Source organism: Diplodia corticola (assembly GCF_001883845.1).
Source record: "Diplodia corticola strain CBS 112549 chromosome Unknown scaffold35, whole genome shotgun sequence".
In the NCBI taxonomy this organism is placed as follows: domain Eukaryota; kingdom Fungi; phylum Ascomycota; class Dothideomycetes; order Botryosphaeriales; family Botryosphaeriaceae; genus Diplodia; species Diplodia corticola.
This window is the reverse complement of record NW_017971514.1, coordinates 164,656-184,557: the sequence shown is the minus strand read 5'-3', so window position 1 is coordinate 184,557 and position 19,902 is coordinate 164,656. Positions and strand designations below refer to the sequence as shown.

The 19,902-nt window shown below is 58.0% G+C and overlaps 8 protein-coding genes across 8 annotated transcripts; 4 read left to right on the top strand and 4 right to left on the bottom strand.

Annotated features, from left to right (window-relative positions):
* Nucleotides 1-33: 33 nt before the first annotated feature.
* Nucleotides 34-899, bottom strand: BKCO1_3500066 (fumarylacetoacetate hydrolase family protein; the record flags this gene model as incomplete). Its single annotated transcript, XM_020274814.1, has 2 exons — nucleotides 34-455; nucleotides 620-899. 2 exons carry the CDS (start codon nucleotides 897-899, stop codon nucleotides 34-36), a joined length of 702 nt encoding a protein of 233 aa, XP_020129160.1.
* A 953-nt stretch (nucleotides 900-1,852) lies between these two features.
* On the top strand, nucleotides 1,853-4,222 carry BKCO1_3500065 (ankyrin repeat containing protein; the record flags this gene model as incomplete). Its single annotated transcript, XM_020274813.1, has 4 exons — nucleotides 1,853-2,241; nucleotides 2,319-2,931; nucleotides 3,023-3,108; nucleotides 3,157-4,222. The coding sequence occupies 4 exons, from the start codon at nucleotides 1,853-1,855 to the stop codon at nucleotides 4,220-4,222; spliced, it is 2,154 nt and encodes a 717-aa protein (XP_020129200.1).
* Nucleotides 4,223-4,774: 552 nt separating this feature from the next.
* On the bottom strand, nucleotides 4,775-5,399 carry BKCO1_3500064 (beta-flanking protein; the record flags this gene model as incomplete). Its single annotated transcript, XM_020274812.1, has 2 exons — nucleotides 4,775-4,912; nucleotides 4,971-5,399. The coding sequence occupies 2 exons, from the start codon at nucleotides 5,397-5,399 to the stop codon at nucleotides 4,775-4,777; spliced, it is 567 nt and encodes a 188-aa protein (XP_020129201.1).
* Nucleotides 5,400-6,202: 803 nt separating this feature from the next.
* Nucleotides 6,203-7,064, bottom strand: BKCO1_3500063 (peptidyl-prolyl cis-trans isomerase h; the record flags this gene model as incomplete). The annotated part of the gene is made up of 4 exons (XM_020274811.1): nucleotides 6,203-6,394; nucleotides 6,457-6,594; nucleotides 6,666-6,811; nucleotides 6,998-7,064. The coding sequence occupies 4 exons, from the start codon at nucleotides 7,062-7,064 to the stop codon at nucleotides 6,203-6,205; spliced, it is 543 nt and encodes a 180-aa protein (XP_020129204.1).
* Nucleotides 7,065-8,098: 1,034 nt separating this feature from the next.
* Nucleotides 8,099-9,489, top strand: BKCO1_3500062 (ring-8 protein; the record flags this gene model as incomplete). The annotated part of the gene is made up of 2 exons (XM_020274810.1): nucleotides 8,099-8,250; nucleotides 8,343-9,489. 2 exons carry the CDS (start codon nucleotides 8,099-8,101, stop codon nucleotides 9,487-9,489), a joined length of 1,299 nt encoding a protein of 432 aa, XP_020129205.1.
* A 1,119-nt stretch (nucleotides 9,490-10,608) lies between these two features.
* BKCO1_3500061 (ubiquinone biosynthesis monooxygenase coq6) lies at nucleotides 10,609-12,243 on the top strand (the record flags this gene model as incomplete). Its single annotated transcript, XM_020274809.1, has 3 exons — nucleotides 10,609-10,789; nucleotides 10,857-11,000; nucleotides 11,063-12,243. The coding sequence occupies 3 exons, from the start codon at nucleotides 10,609-10,611 to the stop codon at nucleotides 12,241-12,243; spliced, it is 1,506 nt and encodes a 501-aa protein (XP_020129202.1).
* A 717-nt stretch (nucleotides 12,244-12,960) lies between these two features.
* BKCO1_3500060 (histidyl-trna synthetase) lies at nucleotides 12,961-14,581 on the bottom strand (the record flags this gene model as incomplete). The annotated part of the gene is made up of 2 exons (XM_020274808.1): nucleotides 12,961-13,914; nucleotides 13,970-14,581. The coding sequence occupies 2 exons, from the start codon at nucleotides 14,579-14,581 to the stop codon at nucleotides 12,961-12,963; spliced, it is 1,566 nt and encodes a 521-aa protein (XP_020129203.1).
* Nucleotides 14,582-14,931: 350 nt separating this feature from the next.
* On the top strand, nucleotides 14,932-17,452 carry BKCO1_3500059 (vacuolar sorting protein; the record flags this gene model as incomplete). The annotated part of the gene is made up of 4 exons (XM_020274806.1): nucleotides 14,932-15,009; nucleotides 15,072-15,267; nucleotides 15,573-15,784; nucleotides 15,839-17,452. The coding sequence occupies 4 exons, from the start codon at nucleotides 14,932-14,934 to the stop codon at nucleotides 17,450-17,452; spliced, it is 2,100 nt and encodes a 699-aa protein (XP_020129112.1).
* Nucleotides 17,453-19,902: the final 2,450 nt, after the last annotated feature.

Genomic DNA, 19,902 nt, shown 5'->3' with positions numbered 1-19,902 from the left:
CAAGTATATTTTACGTTTCTGGCGTTCTGGAATTTATGTTTCCTTGAACTCATAGAGGCCTTCGCGATCCTTGACGTCCAGCTCCAAACGCGCCAGCTCCTTGTCGCCATAGCTGAGAGCAGCCTTCATGACGTCGCCAGTGGTGACTGGACCCACGCCCTTGGGGGTCCCGGTGAGAACAATATCGCCCTTCTCAAGCTTCATGACCCTGCTGATATCGGCCAGGATGCGCGGGATCCTGAACAGCATCAGGTCGGTGTTGTCGGACTGTTGCACCTTGTCGTTGACGGTGAGGCTCAGGTGGGCCCGGTGCGGGTCGGGAATGGCGGACTTGGGGACGGGGCCGGCGAGGGGGAGGAAGGTGTCGAAGCCCTTTGCTATGGACCAAGGGAGACCCTTCTTCTTTGCTTCTTCTTGCACGTTGCGGGCGGTCATGTCGATGGCGAGGAGGTAGGCTAAAGGGGTCGTCGTCGCCCCCACATGGTTAGCACTCGGTAACATTCTACAATCGACACACGACAAACACAGCAATCGGGGACGAGCCGGCTCGGTTTATGGTTGGGAGTAACGCAGTCTACGACGGCTGCTCTGTTGTTTCCACGAATTGGCAAAAACATACCTTCAATCGAGTCCAGCGCGCCCTTTTCGTCCTCCGGGTGCAGGTCCCGCAGCGTCTTGCCCATGACCAAGCCCAGCTCGACCTCGTAGTGCATGGAGGTGCCGCGGGGCCGCAGCAGGGGGCCCTCGCCGGGCAGGAGGATGGACGACGGCGGCTTCAGGAAGAAAAAGGGCTGCTTGGGCCGCTGGTTGTTGAGCTCTTTGATGTGGTCGCTATCGCGTTGCGCGCGTTGGTCAATCGTCCGTACGTTCAGTTGCGGGGAGGGGGGCGCTTTACGCATAGTTGCGGCCGATGCACATGACCTGGTTGCGGTCGCGTGGTGGTTAGCAGAGGGTTCAATGGCGGGGCTGGCGGGTCACTGCATGCGCGCGCGGGAAGCTCGGCGGCGCGACGCGCACTGTGGCCGGGCGGGTAGATACGTACCTTGCGGCAGTTGTTTCTGATGGCGTTGAGGGTGGCCATGGTGTTGAGGAGCTTCGGGATTTCCGTCTTCTTTTTCTCTCCTGGCGGATTGGGAAGAGGAATTGGCGAGGGAGGGGGGAGAGGAGACAGAAAGAAAGAGAGAGTGGTGGACGAGCTCGGAGCTGTAGCGTTGGTCCCCGCGAACGGAGATTCGGAGATTCGGGTCGATGAGGGCGCGGGCCGGTAGATAGGTAGGTAGCTGTGCGCACGGGCCTGAGGCACGGGAATGGAGGACGTCTTGACTTGCAGCTGGAGAAGGTCGAGCTGGTGTGGTAATAATGCTGATAAATACCGTGTGCTTCGAAAAGAGGTTGGGTGAATCACAAAAACGGGTGCCGGGATGCTTTCCGAGTCTTCAGAAGCTACGGGCTGGCTGGCACCCGATCTATGGACTGGAGATTGTGAATAGTGACCACTTCATATATAACCTGCAAAGCATGGTTCCATCTGCGCACAGATATGGGCTATAAATACCCACGTGTTTTGGGTGCTATCTTTCAGCATCACCAAAAATCATGTCCGCGATAGATCGCAGCAAGTCAGTTGCTGTCGTCCCAGCAAAAACCTGCCTTGAAGTCAGCCTGGTCCAAATACGGACGATGGTCCAATGGAGCGAATGTTACACATGCTCAGCCACGTAAGCCTGGCTGCGCTTATATACCGGCCGCCTTGCACCTTAGACCACTCTCCCTAGACCCACAGCCTCATGGGAAGACAGAACTGCCATCATTTGGTTTCCCGTACTTTTATGCATTTTTGCCAAACCACAGCATGGCCGAGGTCGTCGGTCTCATCGCAAGCGTGGCCACGCTCGTCGAGGTTGCTCTCAAGCTTGAGAAGCTGGCCAGCAAGCTACGCGATGTGCCGGACGAGCTTCTCGCCCTCTCGAACGAGCTTGCCGAGCTGAGATTCCTCTTCACCGATATCGAGAGGGTGATTCGGAGGGACCCGACCTCTCAGGCCAGATTCTCGAGAACGCTTGACGAGGCTGACCGCCGAATCAAAAACCTTGATTCATTTCTCCAGAAGGTTGACGCTATGAATGCGAGGCTCGTGGACTGGATAAACTGGCTTCGCTACAGACCCAAAATATGCCGCTTGCAGTCTGAGCTCCGGGATGCAAGACTGCAGATCACCGCCTTGCTTGGCGTGGAAAACTTGTCAGTGCCCTTGTTCATCATGTTCATCGTGTTCAGACATACTTTTTGGCTCGCCTTCTGATACACTCCTGCTGCAGATCGGCACTCCAACGAGTCGAACGTCTGGTGCAGTCTGTCCAAGTCACAGTATCTACCTCGGCCCAAATGATTCAGCACACCCATGAAACCGTTCTCACCAACACGAGTCTGCTGGCACCTTTGTCCGGACAGGACCAGACCCAAGCCTTGGCATCGACAGCTTCAGCATCTCACGGCGCTGTGGCCTTGAAATGCCATGTTGATCCGCCACGGAAAACAGCATGCAAATGTACATGCCACAGAAAACCTCAAAGACTCTCGCTGAGCAACCGGTTCCTGGGTTCTCTCTTCATTGGATACAGCAACATTCCTTTGCTATCTGCCCGGTGCTCCGAACGAGTTTGCCAGGATACGTGCAAAAATTGGTCGACTGAAGCCTCAGTGACGTATTACTTCCCAGCCTCGGTGATGAACAAAGTTTTGAATGTCGCCATCGCTTCAAGTTCGTTCTCAGGTCCCACTTTCTCTTTGACTCTCTGGAACACCATACCACGGGATTCCCTATGGTTCCAATATGCGGGAGGTGGAAACATTGAGGGGCTCAAATCACTTCTAGAGTCAGGCTCGGCTCGGCTCACAGATGTGGATGAGTTTGGTAATACAGCACTAATTGTAAGATCATTCGAATCGGTGCGCGGAAATGCCATTGGGCCTTAGACGCTGCCTCTACTCTGACAATGAGCTAACATCTGCGGATGTATAGAAGGCGTTGGTCAAAGACCAGTTCTGCGTTTGTGAGTGGTTGTTGCAAGCTGGCATTGATCCGTTCCATGCTGACGTATTCGGCACGTAAGTGTTCGTTTTTGTCTTGATGACTGTCTATTCTAATACGTATAGATCTTTCATGGAGATTCTACTTATCTTTTATCTCAATAATCCTTCCCACACAAATACAAGAAACATACTCTACATAATCACTGCATCTCCGGAGGAAGAATTGCAACTTCCTGAAATTCACAAGGCAATCCTCTCGAAAAGCTCTCAGTCGCTATCGGAATGTATACTGGAGAGAGGTTCAAACATCAATGCGACAGACGCACATGGGAGAACTGCTCTGTGGTGGGCAGCATCCCTTGACAACAGCGAAGCGGTCAAGACGCTTCTTGAGAACGGTGCGGATCCCAACATCAAGGATACCGTTTTTGGTCTCAATGCTTTGCTCTCGGCAATATTTATGGAAGGTTTCTCATTCGACATACTGCACTTGTTGATCCGACATGGCACAGACGTATCTGCTGTTTCGAATCAGAAAGATACAGTCCTTTATTATCTTTGTTACAAGTTCGCGAAGTATCTCTGGAGCGACGAACACCACGACGGCATGCTACGGATCGCAAAAGACTGTCTACGTCTGGGCTGCCCCTTGGACTCACAAAACTTCTTGGGCACCACTGCTATTGCAAAAGCAACTTACGACAGCAACCACCACGCTGTCAAATTTTTGCTCGACTGCGGCGCCAACTACACAATCCGCGAAAATGATGGGGACAGCATATTGCACCTGGCCGCATACCAACCTGATGTGGCAACACTGAACGTTTTGGCGGCGCATGGGCTTCGGGGAATCGATATCAGCCTCAAGAATCGCCGCGGGGAGACAGCCCTCGACATCTTCGAATCATGGAAAGCGGACCTGACACGAGAGGAGATCAAAGCATTCTATCGCTTGTGGGGCAAACTATCCATCAGGGCGAGGGGCGCAAGCCGGGCTGGATTTGTGGCTGGGCCGGTTGATGCGCCGGGTGATGGGGGAGATTTCGTCAAGCAAGAGCAGCAGGAGGAAGAGTATGACGAGCGCACGGCTGAAGCTTGTACGGAGGAAGAGGACGATAGCTCAAACGACTCGGGCAGTGAGGACGAGGACGAGTATGAGGACCTGTTCGTGGATGCTCTGGAGGGCTGAGTGCAATGGTAGTATTTCAGATGGCTTCGCACGTACCAATTTTATACTGAATGTTTTCTAAGACTCTACCATCGTGCGCTGCTTTGACGACTGAGAGCCAGTTGACTCATCACTCTGTAAGAAGCCGAACACATGCATAGACTGATTATATCAAAGGCGTAAAATCACTAGATAAACTAGGAAGCCGGGGCAGATGAAGACCCCAGAAGATTCCAGTCTGCAAGCAAGTATGTAAGTAAGTAGGACCTTAGTTTTACTCCCAGGCCCACAAGGCCATTGTTTATGGCCTTGGTAAAGAGAACAGGTGTTCGACTTCGACAAGATAAGCATTTACGGCCCAGCCTGAGGTTCATTCCATGTTTCTCTCGGAACATTAGCTCTGCAGTGGGCTCAAAGATACCACCGCTTTTAGTTCATGAAACAGGGTGCCACAGGAAATTCTTTTTATTCGCATCATGCTTTCATCCTTCATTCAATCTCGTAAAAGCTGGCGGCATCGACAGTGCCGGCTATCCAGAATCCTTATACATGAAAGGAGACCCACGTTCAAATTTACAAGAACTTGCTGGCCAGGCCCATCAAACCGCTGGGTTTGCTGCCACCAGAGCCACTGTTGTCGGACTTCAGATACATCTTCAGAGCCATCTGGGCGGCCTGCTGGACGGCACCCTGCTTGCTGGCGCTCGAATCCTGCAAGCTTTGTCAGCAATCACTGGCTCCGGATAGACCGGGACATGGATCCACCCACCGTCTTGCCCTGGGCGCTCTGCTCGTCGAAAAGCTTGCTCGCCTGGGCCATGGCCAGGCCGAGGAACTCGCTCTTGCTGCTGCTACCGCCGCCGGAGCTGCTGTTGAACAGCTTGAGGGCCTGCATGGCGGCGGCGGCGCCGAGGTTGCCCTCGGTGGCCTGGCTCTCGTGGCTTTCGCCGCCGTAGAACTTGCGGTGCTGGTTGACGGCGTCGTCCTCGTCCAGGTCCTCCTCCTTCAGGCTCTGCTTCTTGCCCGACAGCAGGCCGAGGGCGGTGCTGAACAGCGAGCTGTCGCCACTGCCCTCGGCGTGCGTCGCCGCGTGCTTCTCCGCCTGGCGGTAGTCTTCGTCGTCCGAGTCATCGTAGCGGTGGCCGCTGTAGTATTCGTCACGGGCGCCGCCGCGGGCCGACTCTTGGTTGTAGGACATGGTGGTCTATCGCCGGTGGACTTTGTTAGCCAGGTCAAGTCTTGTGGATGGGAGGTTCGATGGAAGGGAGATAGAAGTAGGGGGCCGCTGCGGGGTAGCTCTGCGCGTGGCTGCTGGGAGGTGCGGGCGGCAAAAGTTTGGAGGGGTAGTAGGCGGCGGGGTGAGGGGCGCTCACCAGGTGATCAAAGGTGGAGATGGTGCAGAGCTGGTGGTGCAGAAGTTTGGCTGGACTTTCAATGGGAAAAGACAGAGAGAGCGAGAGAAGAAGGGTGTTTGGGCGTCGCGCGGAGGATGATGTGTTCGGTTGTTACGGGCTGCCTGATCGACAGCGTGGGTAGGTAGCGGGGCTGCTGTCTGTGTGCGGCGCGCGCAGTCGAGCCATGACGCAGCCGCGCGTGGCTCGTGCCAAGTGCGGTGCCTCAGCTGCAGCGCTGGGCGTGTACCACGACGCGCGCACCGGAGGCTGTTATTATGCATACCTTCACTCGATGCTCTGACTTGCCCAGACGCGTCCGTCGCATCACAATTGGGGACATGTATTCGCTGTTCGGTCGAATTGGGTTACGCCTTTGCTGCTCCTCTAGCGACTAGGCATGCACGCTGGTCGACTGCCCTGCTTCGACCGGGCGGTCCCCCAGCCTCTCCCCCGCCTAGGGCCAATCGTGCAATGATCGTCACGGCTATGGTGCCGGCTGCAGGGCTGAGAGAGGGTCCGATGCCGGTCGCCGACCAGAACGAGCATGGTGCTTGCCGCGTGCATGAGAACCGTCCTGTACCTCCATACTCACCAGACCGAGGTGGCGTTACATCTCTCCGCATTGCGCAATCACTACGTCCTGCGTCGGCTTCTCCCGCTGCGTGCGCGTGTTCTCAACCTTCTTGACCACGTCCATGCCCTCGACCACCTGCCCGAAGACGACGTGCTTGTTGTTCAAGAACGGCGTGGGCACCGTGGTGATGAAGAACTGGCTCCCGTTGGTGTCGGGACCCGAGTTCTGCAGAAGAGGAGGCGTCAGTTCCGTGGCAGAAGCGGTGCCGTGATGCAATCGTGACTTACCGCCATGCTCAGCAGGCCTTCGCGGTCATGCTTCAGCGAGAAGTTCTCGTCGGCGAAGGCACGGGTGCCGTAGATGCAGGTCGACCCAGTGCCGTCACCGTTGAGGAAATCACCACCCTGGATCATGAATTCCTTGATCTGCACGGTTGCGGTCAGCAAAACAGGAAACCGCACGCGCACGCGCTCGTGCGAGGCTGGTGGCTGCTCACCACACGGTGGAACTTGCAACCCTTGTAGCCTTGCGGCCGCCCATGTTGGTTCTTGGTCTCGCCGGTGCAGAACTGGCGGAAGTTCTCGGCGGTGCGGGGGACTGTGTCCTTGAACAGCTCCATCTTCACGCGGCCAAGCGGCTCGCCTGCGCCGCGTTTGTGTCAGCATGGTCTCGACCGTCTGGGCAGCCTGGCTGCCGTCTCTCTGCGTGGTGTCGAAGCAAGGGCACTGGGGGCGGAGCAAGGCACAAAGGCATGATGAGACAGGTGTGTTGGAGAATTGAAATCATGCATGCTCGCAAGGCAGAGCAGAAGCGGCGGGCGGCGCTTACCTCCGAGGGTGATGTCGAAGAACACGACGGGGTTGTCGGGATGCCTTTTCGGCACGGGACTGGCCATGTTGGCGGCGGCGGCGGTGGTGGTGGCTGTGTCGTGTAGGAGCGCGCAGAAAGCGGAAGGTCTCGAGCGGCGGGCGGTTCCTGGACCGGCAGCCAATGCACGCGGAGAAGGCTGATAGTAGTGTGCGGGTGGTTCGGTGGATTGGTAGCTTTTCGGCGGCACCTGCGCTGGAGAGATGCGCATCGAGAGCATCGAAAGGGCCCGGGCGCGGCTGAAGGCCCCCGGCGCGCGCCCGCATCGTCGCAAGTTGACGGCGCACACGAGCGAGCGGGCTGCCTGACGACGGCAGCACTGCGGTTTCAGCAGCCGCTTATACCCTGCGCGTGCCCGCGCATGCCTCCAGGGCAGACACAACAGGTGTAATTTTCACGCGGCCGCCCGCGCGCTGATCTTCGCCGCTCGCAGCGCGCCCACCGGCTCCATCGCCGCAGCCCTGGTGCCCCAAGGCCCCAAGGCCCAGCAGCCGCGCCTCCGCCTTGCACCAGCTACTACTTGACTACGCCGGCCCCCGCCCACACCCTCTCTCTTCCTCCTCTCACCCACGGCGCGCATGCCGATCACCCTGCCGCGACACGTCCGTCTCTCCGTCCGGCCTCGGCCTGGCTATACCTCCACGCTCCTCGTAGCGCAGCCTATCGCGCCGCATTCCCGCGTCGCCACTGTCGCTGTCGCTTATCGCTCACCTGCCTGCGCCTGCGCCTGCACCCGCGACAGCAGCCGCTGTTCCAGCCGTCACCACTCGTGCTAGCCCGTCCGGATCCTGCCACTCCGCGCCACCTCCCCGTCTGGCCTCTCGGCTGTCCAGTCCCCGCTTAACCTGCTGGGCCTTGATCCGATCGCCAACCCGTGATCTGCACCGTACCGCGACATTGTGACCGGCATCGTCCCTATTGCCAGCGCAAGGACCGACTCCTACCAACCCCTCGTTCGCACTCTTTGCTATATGGTCGCGCGAGACCTAGCAACTCCCCTATAGGGCCTTTTTCCTCGCTACTCGACGGCGCTTGCCCTATGTGTCGCGACCGTTGGCCATCATGAGTTCGCCGACAACATCGTCCGCTCTCGCCGCCACCACCACTTCAACCAGCAGTGGAAGTGGTAGCAGTGGTGGTGGTGGCGGTCCCACCAACTCGCCTCTCCTCTTCTTTGTCGCCCTGGGCTTCGGTGTCGTCTTTACGAATCTCTGGTGAGCCGCCAGCGCGGTCCGATGTCGGGCTTGTTTGTTGCAGTCTTTGTTCTCGGACTGGCCCATTGGAGGCAAGGCTGATTTCATCACAGGATCATTGTCGGCGTCAAGTACTGCTTTCGCTACAACCAGCGGAGCCGTCTGGCACGACAAGCCGGTGGCGATGCGGAAATCGACCTTGCTGCGATGCAGCAGCCACCCCGCCGTCGCAGAAGGGAAAAGAAACTGATGACCATGGACGAGGTCAACGAACGCTTCCCATTGATAAAGTACAAGATGTGGCGCGCCTCTCGGGAGCGCGAAGGCCTTTCCACCGCCGGTGGGATATCTGCAGCTCCTAGCCGGCCAACGAGCGTAAAGAACGCCGAGGGGATTGTTGCCGCTGCTGACGGCAGTCGTGCTTCTGAGGACATGGAGAAGAGAATTTCTCATCCGCCGACTGACCAGCCCACGCCGTCTTCCGCTGATGCATCCGCTACATCCAACGGACAACAGCCAGACTCCAATCAGCTGACCACTGCCGAGAGAAATTTGGAATTGGAAAAATGCAAAACTGTTGCGAGCACCGTCGAAGAGCCCAATAAAGATCGCCGGGAATCGGTCCCTGATGAAGACGATGAGGAGGATGACGACCCTATCAGGACCGCCACACCCCCAGAGCTTCTGCAGAGCCCCGGCGACACTTGCGCAATTTGCCTCGAGGAGCTCGAAGACGATGATGATGTCCGTGGACTCAAGTGCGGTCATGCATTCCATGCCGGATGCCTTGATCCGTGGCTTACGAGCCGTCGCGCATGTTGTCCGTTGTGCAAGGCGGATTACTACGTTCCCAAGCCCAAGCCTGAGGGCGAACAAAACACGGATTCCACCGGTCGGCGCACCCCAGGTCTTAGAATGCCTCAGGCTCCTCAGTCGGTTTGGATTGGAACTCGATCTGCTTTGCCGGGCCGTGGCGGACGCTCCATGGTCTTCGCTCGCTCCGGTGGTGACGATTCCCGCCGAAGCCGTCGGACACGTGGGGCTGGCCACACAGATGCTCCTCAAACACGAGAACGGTCTCAGCAGCAGAGCCAACAGCCATCGACGGAGGGCACCACTGGAATTGGCGCAAGAATAAGGAACCTTAGACCGACGATGCCGAGCATTCGCAACCCATTCGCTCGCGGTCAGCAGAATACCGGCAGTGACGGCAACCCCACCGGACCGTCACCAGGCCAGCTGGAGGCTGGTACGAGGTGATTTAGCTGAACGCCCTTGATGGATTTACGCGGTTCATTGCAAAAGTTCCGGGCATCTTGCAGTTCAGCTGGTCCTCTGTGACATTATGCATGTCAATGTCTTGCTTTAAGCGCGCTTGACGTCGCATCCCCCTAAATCACTTCTTCACGACATTCACGGCTCATCCTTTCTCTCTGTACTACTCACGAGCTGTTTCAAGGGCTTATCAGTCCCCACTCGATTAGCGCGTTCTTCTCCAATATTCGGCACGACAGGCCCACAACGGATGCATTTAGTTATGGTGTGGTTTGCATTTCCTTTTCTACGGACTATCTGCACTTGCATGGCCGGATTCTCTCTTTAGTCATCGGCGAAGGTTATGGATTTATGGGGTTCAGCTTTCATCTTATTTCAAGCGGGGTTCCCGTTCTTCGCAACTAGATACCCACTTCAGCACTCTCCACCCTCTGCAGCCCCGACGAGGTGCAACCAAACGGCAAGCCCGCTGTAGCGAGCACCGAGGTTGCTCACAGAATCGAATTGAAGCAAGATTGCGCGTCACGCAACCACTGGCCAAGGATTATTTTGGGTGCTGCGCAGGAATGAGGGAGCGGAGTATCAGAGAACATGAGATGGCGATGGGGCGGGATGGGACGGAGTGCTGGGTTTAACATGAGGCAAAACGGTACGAGGGTTTAAGGGTCATCGTGGCAGCAATAGGGTAAGGATTCTTGCTTTTGGGGGGGTTTTTCACTACGCTTCATGTACATAGATCGACGCGGAAAAGGGAGTAATGGGCTTGTCAATGCAGTGCCAAGTAGTTTTTCTTGTCGTTTCTCGGCGGCTGAAATAGGATGATCGTCAGGGGCGCCGCGTAACAGACTTGACTCGTATCTGCGTTCGGAAATCGACTGGTGGTGTTGAGGCGCACTCACAAGTCCTATTCGAGCTTAGCGGCGATCGACACGCACTTCTCCACGGCCCGGCTTTTTGGCCGCCGCCCTGACCTGACGTCTTTGGCGGGCGCGTGCGACGTGCACGAGCTACACCACAACCGAATCCGACGAGCTTTCCACCCTCGCCCGCACGAAGCAAAGCGCGACCCTCGCGCCCTGCCCATTGGCCTCCGTCCCGCCCACCATGCAAGCCCGCACCGCCCGCACCGCCTGCTGGGTCTGCAACTCCTGCCGCCAAACCTCCCGCCTCTCGCTCCATCTCACCCGCCGACGGACGTACGCGACGGTGGGGCCCAAGCCGGAGATATACGATGTTGTATGTGTAGGTGGAGGTCCAGCAGGCCTGAGCCTGCTCAACGGACTGCGTAGGACTACGATGCCATTCATGGCTTCTGCGATTGGGCGTGCTGATTGCTGATGCTGTTCGCGCAGGCTCGTCGCCGATCACGTCAGGTCTGAAGATCGCATTGATCGAGGGCTTGGATCTTGAGAAGGGAAGGCTGAAGGATGCTTCGCCGACGCATTTCGCAAACCGCTGCAGCTCGTTGACGCCGGCGTCGGTGCAGAACTTGATAGGTGTGCTACTCTGGAAAGTGTAGAGGTCGATTCTGGTGGCCAATGGCTCATGTCACTCGCAGAAATGGGGGCCTGGTCCCACATCGACCAATCCCGTGTCCAGCCATACCAAGAGATGCAAGTATGGGACGGAGTCAGCGATGCACGCATCTCCTTCGACTGGGCAGAGGTCAGCCGGAAGCCCGACCAGCCCACGACCATCGCCTACATGATTGAGAACGCCAACCTGACCACTGGCCTTCTCAACCGTCTATCAGAGTTAGGCGGCATCAGAACTTTCTCGCCCACACGCGTCGAATCCATCCAATTAGGCACGGACTCCCCCGACGGTCTAGACCTGAGCTCCTGGCCCATCGTGACCCTCAGTGACGGCCGCACCCTCGCCGCCCGACTCCTCGTCGGCGCCGATGGCGCCAACAGTCCCGTCCGGGCGTTCGCCGGAATCCAAAGCCGCGGCTGGGACTACGGGCGCCACGGCGTGGTCGCAACTCTAAACCTGGATGGTCCCGGCCGGGGCGGCCCGGAGCACAAGATTGCCTATCAACGCTTCCTCCCGACTGGCCCCGTGGCCATGCTCCCCCTGCCCGGCAACATGGCCTCGCTCGTCTGGTCCACCACCCCCGAGCGTGCCGCGCTCCTGCGCTCCCTCTCCCCCGCCGACTTCACCGCCATGGTCAACGCGGCCTTCCGCCTGACCCCCGCCGACCTCGACTACCTGCATTCCATCCCCGCCGGCCAAGCCGACGAGGTGGCCTGGCGCCTACCGCACGCCGCCGCCAGCAGGCCGCAGTCCGCCGCGCGCCGCCTCGTCCCCACGACCGCGACGGCGGTGCAGGACCGCAGCGTCGCCGGCTTCCCGCTCAAGCTCCGCCACGCCGACACGTACGTCGGCGAGCGCGTCGCCCTCGTCGGCGACGCCGCCCACACCATCCACCCGCTCGCCGGCCAGGGCCTCAACCAGGGCCAGGGCGACGCCGCCAGCCTCGCGCGCGCGCTCGCCGCCGCGGCCCGCGCCGGCATGGACGTCGGCGCCCCGCTCGCCCTCGAGCCGTACGTCGCCGACCGCTACCAGGCCAACAACGCGCTGCTCGGCGTCTGCGACAAGCTGCACAAGCTGTACAGCGTCGGCTCCGGCCCCGTCGTCGGCCTGCGGAGCTTGGGGCTGAGTGCGGTGGATGGGTTGGGCGCTGTCAAGGGGCTGCTCATGAGGGCCGCGGCCGGGAATGGGAAGGTGGCGTCGTAGAAGGGGGGTTTCTTTTTTCTCTTTCTGGTGTATTCACTAGGACATGTGCGCGAGAGGTCGTAATGACGACGATGAAAGGCGATATTTGTATTCACGTGTATCATTAGATGTTTAGAATGGACTAAACCGTGGAACTGTGTTGGCTTGGTGCTGTTTGGTCGAGATGGTAAGAGTGTGAGTGGAGGTGATGTAGTATGCTCACTGTAGTTGCTGGTTAAGATTGCTCGGTGAGCGCTTCAGTAAGTGACTTGGTAGACGGTCATTAGGACCCCCCGCATAAGCTACTCAACCTATCTCAAGAGAATATTGTCTTAACAAGACAATATTGAGAGCGTCAGCTCTCTGTCACTATGGTTTCGACTGAGAGCCTTCCACCACATACCATTTCCTGTGCAGCCAGGAGAGTTGGTGATTGCATCTATTGCGGACTGGACATTCTTCTCCTTATGCATGTAAGATGCCTTTTCCTTGCCCATAATCTTTCTGCTCTACTACTTAATTTCCAGCCCCGCAGCTATATCTTCTTCACTTCTTCATTCGTAAGATCCGTCACGTTCTTTTTTTTCCCTTTCCCCATTTTTGCCATGTTCCTAGCAAAATGCGCCCAATGTCTTTTACGCCTTGCTCGATGCTTTTACTCCACGTGTGCCACGCTACACGTACAGCCTGAAGCTATAGCCAGCCCCTTCTGCTTGACAAACACACAAACACGCTCCTTTAGTGAACGTTGGCTGCACTAATCTTCTCCGCGATGTCGTTCGCGGCGTTGAAGTCCGCCAGCCTCCTCTTGACCTCCTCGACCAAGTTGCTCTTCTCGACGAGCACGCCGTCCTTCTCGGCGTGGCCGTCGGGCAGGCCCATCTGCTTGATCTTGACCTTGCCCTCTTTGAGCTCGTCCTCGCCGAGGATGACGGCGAAGGGCACGCCGCCCGTCTCGGCCTGCTTGAACTGCTGGGGCAGCTTGGGCTTGACCTTCCAGCTGAACTCGGCCTTGACGCCGGCCTCCCACAGGGTGCGCGACACCTCCATGCGCTCGGGCAGCAGGCCGGTGAAGCCCTTGCCGCCAAAGGCCATGACGAAGACGTCGATTTCGGTGAGGCGCACGGCGGCGGCCGTCTTCTCGGCCTCCATGCGCGCCTTGGTGATGCTGAAGATGCGCTCGACGCCGAAGGAGATGCCGACGCAGGGGATCTGCGTCTTGCCGCTGAACATGGCCACGAGCTCGTCGTAGCGGCCGCCCGCGGCCACGGAGCCGACGCCGACAGACGGGTCATCGGAGCGGTCGTCGTCGGCGGAGCTGCTGGCCTTCTTCTTCTTGCTGCTCGACTTTTGAGCGTTCTCTGCCTCGGCGCCGGGCGCCGAGGCGGGCGCGGAGCCCTCGGTGATGACTTCGTAGATGACGCCGGTGTAGTAGTCGAGTCCACGGGCCAGGGACATGTCAAAAGAGATTTTAGGCATCACGTTGAAGATGTTGAGGTAGTTGAAGAGGAGAGCCATGTCGTCCAGACCTTTCTTGGCCGACTCGTTGGCAGTCAGCGTCTCGTTGGCCTGCAGCTTAGCCAGCAGGTCCTCGCCGCCCTTCAGGTTCACGAACTCGCCGATCTTGTCTGCGACGGCAGGGTCGAGGCCCTTGTCCTCGGTCATTTCCCTATGCACCTCGGACCAGGGTTGCTATTGCGGCGCGTTAGAATCTACTGGGAGCGCTTGCACTCGTTTCTTGGCCTACCTTGTCCAGCTTGTCGACGGCACTCGAGATGGTGCGGATCTTGTCTGTGGGCACACCGCAGACGGCGAAGATGCCGTCGAGAATCTTGCGGTGGTTGATCTTAATGGTGTAGCGGCCGTTCCAGCCCAAGTCCTCGAAAATCTCGGTGGTGATGCGCAGGATCTCGGCGTCGGGGAGCATGGGGTCGTAGGTGCCGGCAATGTCGAAGTCGCACTGGTAGAACTCACGCATGCGGCCCTTGGTCATGGCGGGCTGGTCGCGGCGGTAGACCTTGGCGATGTGGTAGCGCTTGATGCTCTGCACACTCGTGTTCATGGCCAGCCAGCGAGCGAAGGGCACGGTCAGGTCGTAGCGCAGGGAGCACAGCTCGCCGCCCTGGTCGGCCAGGTCGTAGATGAGCTTGCTGTCCTCGCCATACTTGCCGGACAGGATCTCCTTCAGCTCGAAGACGGGGGTGTCAATGGTGACGGCGCCGTGGCGCTTGAAGACCTGGGTGATGGAGTTGAAGATCTTGTCGCGAATGACCATGTCCTTGCCCTCCCAGTCCTTGGTGCCCTTGGGGACCTTCAGCTGGAAGCCGCCGCCCTTCTTCGCTTCCTTGTCCTTGGCCATTGTGGAGTCGCAGAGGCGATTGCGCGGGGAGCAGGCAAACGGGCGGGCGAAAGCGGTGCGCAGGGCGAGCGGGCGGATGCGAGCAGGGCTGGGGCGGAGTGACGGCGCAGCGGTCGCGAGGGCGCGGCAGGAAAAAGACATGCACGGGCTGCAGTCGGAGGAGGGGCAATGGAGGCGGGGGATTTTGAGTCACAATTAATGACGGCAGGCGCGCGCAGCCCGACAAGCCGACCTCTCTCTTGGCGCAGGCAGGCACGGGCCCGGGCGGTCAGTCACCGCGTCCACGCTCCGGGCTCACCACCAACCAACCACCGCAATCAATCTCCCTCCGTCCATGTGGTCCGGCCATCATGGCCCCGCAGGCTGCCATCCAGGCCGCTGAAATCTCCGATGCCGCCCGCAGGAGCTTGCTGCTGCTGCTTGAAGGCGTAAGTAAGACTCCCGACCTCCGCGAGCCCAGCGCACGTGCTGATGGTGCTGCCAATTCCAGATCCGCGGCAAGAAGAACATTGTCTTCGAGAAGGCCTTGTCTGGTCCGCTCAATCTACTTCTTAAATTCTCAACCCTCCAGGAGTACGGCGTCGACAAGCCTTTCTTCCTGGAGACCGGCAACGTTGACTCCACCCAGCGCAATGTTGTCTTCATCGCCCGAGGAGACAGGACAAAGACCGTTCTCGCCATAGCCGGTACGTGTGTGTGCATCTGTGGGCAGTAAGAATGCTTCTCGTAACCTTCACCCTCATCCCGTCTTCCATCTCGCACGGGAACAAAAGAGGTTACGACGGGGGAGCCCACTCGTCTTAATCAGTCGTTTCCCCATATTGATCACGCACGCTTCTTCCGAGCTTGGGAACCAATTAGCCAAGCAGACATGTGTCTGTGTCTGAGTCCCTTCGCCAAAGCGGTCTTGTAACAGCATACCAACAAGCTCTCCTCTCATAGCATTGGCGGGTGGAGGGCACGAATTGTAGTGCTAACATGTCCCTTGCAGAGCAAATTAAAAAACTTCGACACAATGGTGTGGTCGAGCATGAATTCTCCGTATTCTGGGTACCCCGAAGAACTCTTGTGTCCGATCAGGTCCTAGAGGAAGCTGGTGTTCTAGGCGAGGTCAGTGTGGCGGAATGGCCGCTAAACTTTGTGCCTTTGTCCGATGATCTACTTTCCTTGGAGCTGGAGGATTCAATATCGGATCTCTACGTGGTAAGCATGCGCATCGCAGCCCTCGGGTTTTTTTTGGCTGACGGTGCAGTATAGCGCAAGGACCCCACTCCCACATTCCTGGCAGCGAGAGCTCTCATGCAGCTGCAACAGCAGCACGGCCTCTTCCCGCGTATAGTGGGAAAAGGCGATAATGCTCGTCGATTATCCGATCTCCTCGTCCGTATGCGCACCGAAGTCGTTGCTGGCTCGGGCTCAACAACAGAGTCACCGTTGGGACTGACGCCCAGCAACGTCTTGGACAGCTTGATTATCATCGATCGAGAAGTCGACTTTCCCACAGCCCTCATGACCCAATTGACCTATGAAGGTCTTCTGGATGAAGAGTTCCACATCCAGTCCAATCAGATCGAGGTCGACTCCTCTGTCATTGGAGCTGCAGGCGCAGGCACGTCGCAAGGCGGTGCCTCGTCTTCTGCTGCTCCTTTGAGGCGCAAAATCCCTCTTGAGCCTTCAGATACCCTTTACAGCACTCTACGAGATACTAATTTCGCAACCGTTGGTCCGCTGCTGAACAAGGTGGCGCGACGTCTCCAGTCTTCATACGAGAACCGCAATATCCAACAGAAGTCGACCGCCGAGCTCCGCGACTTTGTCTCGAAGCTCCCGGGCTTTCAACAGGAACAAGCTTCTCTCAAACTTCACACCAACCTCGCCGAGGAGATCATCAAGCAGACCCGCTCGGACATCTTCTCGCGCATTCTCGAGGTCCAGCAAAATCTGGCGGCCGGCGCAGACCCCAGCAGCCAACACGACAACATTGACGAGCTAATCTGCCGCGGCGTCAGGATCGAAACCATCCTGCGCCTGCTCTGCCTCGAGAGCTGCCTGCACGGCGGCATCAGACCGCGCGATCTGGAGAATTTCAAGCGCGCCGTCCTCCAAGGCTACGGGCACCAACACCTCCTGACGCTCACCTCCCTGGAAAAAGCAGGCCTGCTCGTGCCTCGCAGCGGCGGTCTCGGCGTCGGCGCGAACCTAGGCGGCGTGGGTGTGGGCGTGGGCGTGGGCGTGGGGGGCGGCAGCGCCGCCAGTCGGGCCAACGCGATGACGAACTACAACTCAGTGCGGCGGTCGTTGTCGCTGATCGTCGACGAGGTCAACGAGGCCGAGCCCGACGACGTCGCCTACGTCTTCTCCGGCTACGCGCCGCTCTCGGTACGCCTCGTCCAGTGCGTTCTGCAAAAGGACTACATCAACGCCCTGGCGTCCGCCCGGCCCGCGCCCGGCGCCAACGCCGCACAGGCAGCCCAGCAGCAGCAGCAGCAGCAGCAGCAGCAGCAGTTGACGAGCTCGGCCCTCGCCAACGCCCAGGGCTGGCGCCCGTTCGAGGACACGCTCCGCTACATCCGCGGCGCCACCGTCGACGAGGTGCAGGCCGGTGAAGAAAAGGCCGTCCGGGCTCGCCAGCTGCTCAACGGCCACCACCACGGCACCAACGGCTTCAACCCCGGCGAGGGCAAGACCGTCGTCGTCTTCTTCCTCGGCGGCGTGACGCGGGCCGAGGTGTCGGCCCTGCGGTTCGTGGCCAAGTCCCTGGCCGAGGAGGGGCGCGGCAGGAGGTTGATCGTCGCCACGACGAGCGTCATCAACGGTGATAAGGTTGTAGGTAGCGCTGTGGAGAAGGGGTCGTTGGGTACGCCTGCTTGAAGAAGCGGGAGGGGTGAAGGGTGATTGATGATTGATGTGAACGAGGCTGCTGGTGGCGGCGGCGGTGGCCATGAAGTTTTGCTTGGGACTGCCTACTGTGGGATATATAAAACATGACATGTTTGTACAGTGCTTTCGTCGTGCTCGTATGTGGCCGAGGTCGCTGACCAAAGAAATGCTATTGGCTTGATGCCAGCCTTGAACAAATTTTGACAGCATTTAATGCGGGCCAGTTGTTGCATCATACGCGATATGTCCCATAAATAAGCGTCAAAGTTCGCACAAAACCGCCTTATGGAGCTCTCGGCAGGGTCGAGCCAATGTGTTGGCGTGTTTCCTGGCGAGGCATGCGCTCGGGTTGCTTGGACCCTTGCGCCATACACCAAAAAAAAAAAAAAAAAAAAAAACTGCCAGTCCTGACGGCAACCCCCATCTCTCAACAAGGAAAACATGTGGAAATTGATAGTGAAAACAAGCAGCATTCACAGCGGTCAGCGTTCGTCAGAAGTACTGTCGCATAGAAGTTGAGTGTGAAATGTTGAGTTTCAGTAACAGCACGCAACCATCACTTACACCAAACCAATAGATCAGAAGAGCCGCGGAGCTCCGGGCAGTTTCGCAGCAATATTCTGGCTCGGTTCTTGCCAAGGAACACGCTCGGGCCGCGCCAATCCTTATGTGGGGTGCAAAAATTTGAACTGTCATCCCTCAAGGCCACCTGCATCACCACCCTCCCCCTCCGCAACAACACCATAACAAAAAGATGTGGGAATTGAGCCCAACGCGGGGATCGAACCCGCAGCCTTGAGATTAAGAGTCTCACGCTCTACCGATTGAGCTAGCCGGGCGGCTGTTGTAAGACGCTGGAGGCATCTTGCCGGTTGTTGATGGAAGAGGATTTGCAACGTCTCGTTATATAATACAAAATAACGGAATACTGGCGCACTGCTGGCTCTGCCGTAGTAAAGCATCAAAATGATGTGGAAGGGTTTGCAATGTCGTTGCGGAGGCAACAAATGTCGAAAAGTGGGGATCAGTGTCAAGCCAGACAGTTTACGAGCATGATTGATGGTGAAACGTAATCTTGGGTGGCACGGGCAATCCTGCAACTCCCACTGGATGGCTGTGAGTGCAGCTGAACGCGGGACGGGCTGCAGGAAAGGCTGACGATCCCAAGGAATTGGCGTGCGGGGAAATCCCTTACTTGGTGGACAACCTCGCCACATCACCTCACTAGCACTCCGGGAGGTGCTATTGGTGGATGGAGAAGAGGGCGGCATAACACCCATTCCTATCGTGACTTCAGGTCGTCGGACCGCGGGAGTGCACAGCTCCAACACCCCTCCGTTGGCAACCACTGTAGGTACACAGCCATCACGGCAGCAAGATAGGCATTATTGTCACGTTAGCTGATAGAGAACACTCTAGACCGTAAGCTGTGACACGTAGTGAGCCATTTCCATGATGAAGCTCGCACCTGAGACTACCTAATGGTGACGGGGCATTGTGGTCACTCGACCCTCCCGTCGAGCCGGAAAAGCGAGGCCTGGCCGCTCTTCGGCGACCACCGCGAAAGCAACATCGTCCAGCTATGTATTTTCATTCACGACATCGAAAGAATTGAAATTCCATTAAAGGACAGTGGCGTGCACTCGTACTGCACAGCAAAACGGTCACGCGAGGCAGGTTCAAGCAGCATATCTCTCCATCAAAGCACAATGCGAGCACAGCAGAGGGCTGGTGGCCTTCCCAGGCCTCTTGCCTGTACCTGCGTTTTGATCAGTCTACGTCATGCGGAGGTGGCGCCACGATACGTACAGTCCTGTGACCAGTCACACCCCCAACCGCACGGGCCGCCGGGGTTGCGTATATATTCGACCCCTCATGGCCGTCCTCCTCAGCCCGCATCTCTCTTTCCTTTCAGTTTCGCTGATACTTCCTCTTGGAGTCGGGACTTGACCATGGAGTAAACCCTTACTGTAATGCCTTGAACGCTTCGCACCGTACACACCGTCGTCGGCTCTCCACCTTCCCTTCCTCCTCCACCTTCACGCCTCCCGCATCGCGTTAGGATCCCACGCCTCTGTTCCACTGCCCTTGATTCAGTCTACGGCCTTCACCAACCATACTTCGCTTCGCCACGTATTACGGCCTCGCCTTCAAGCGCACCGCCATCCATTGAGACGCGTTAATGCCTAGAGATCACTGACTTGCTGCTGCTGACACGAAGCCCCCCTTTCGTTGCTCACATGCGCAGGTCCGATCGACCTTGAACCCCTCCTGGAGGATCTTCAACTTCGAGCCGCGACGTCCCTGCAACCACTCTTCACCGCTGGCCCCAGCGCCCTCGCTCTGAACCTCATCTTGCAACATCGCACTGGCCCATTTGCCATTCTTGGAGTTTTTAATTCTTTCTTGACACTCCTACCCCGCTTCACGACGCGTTGGTT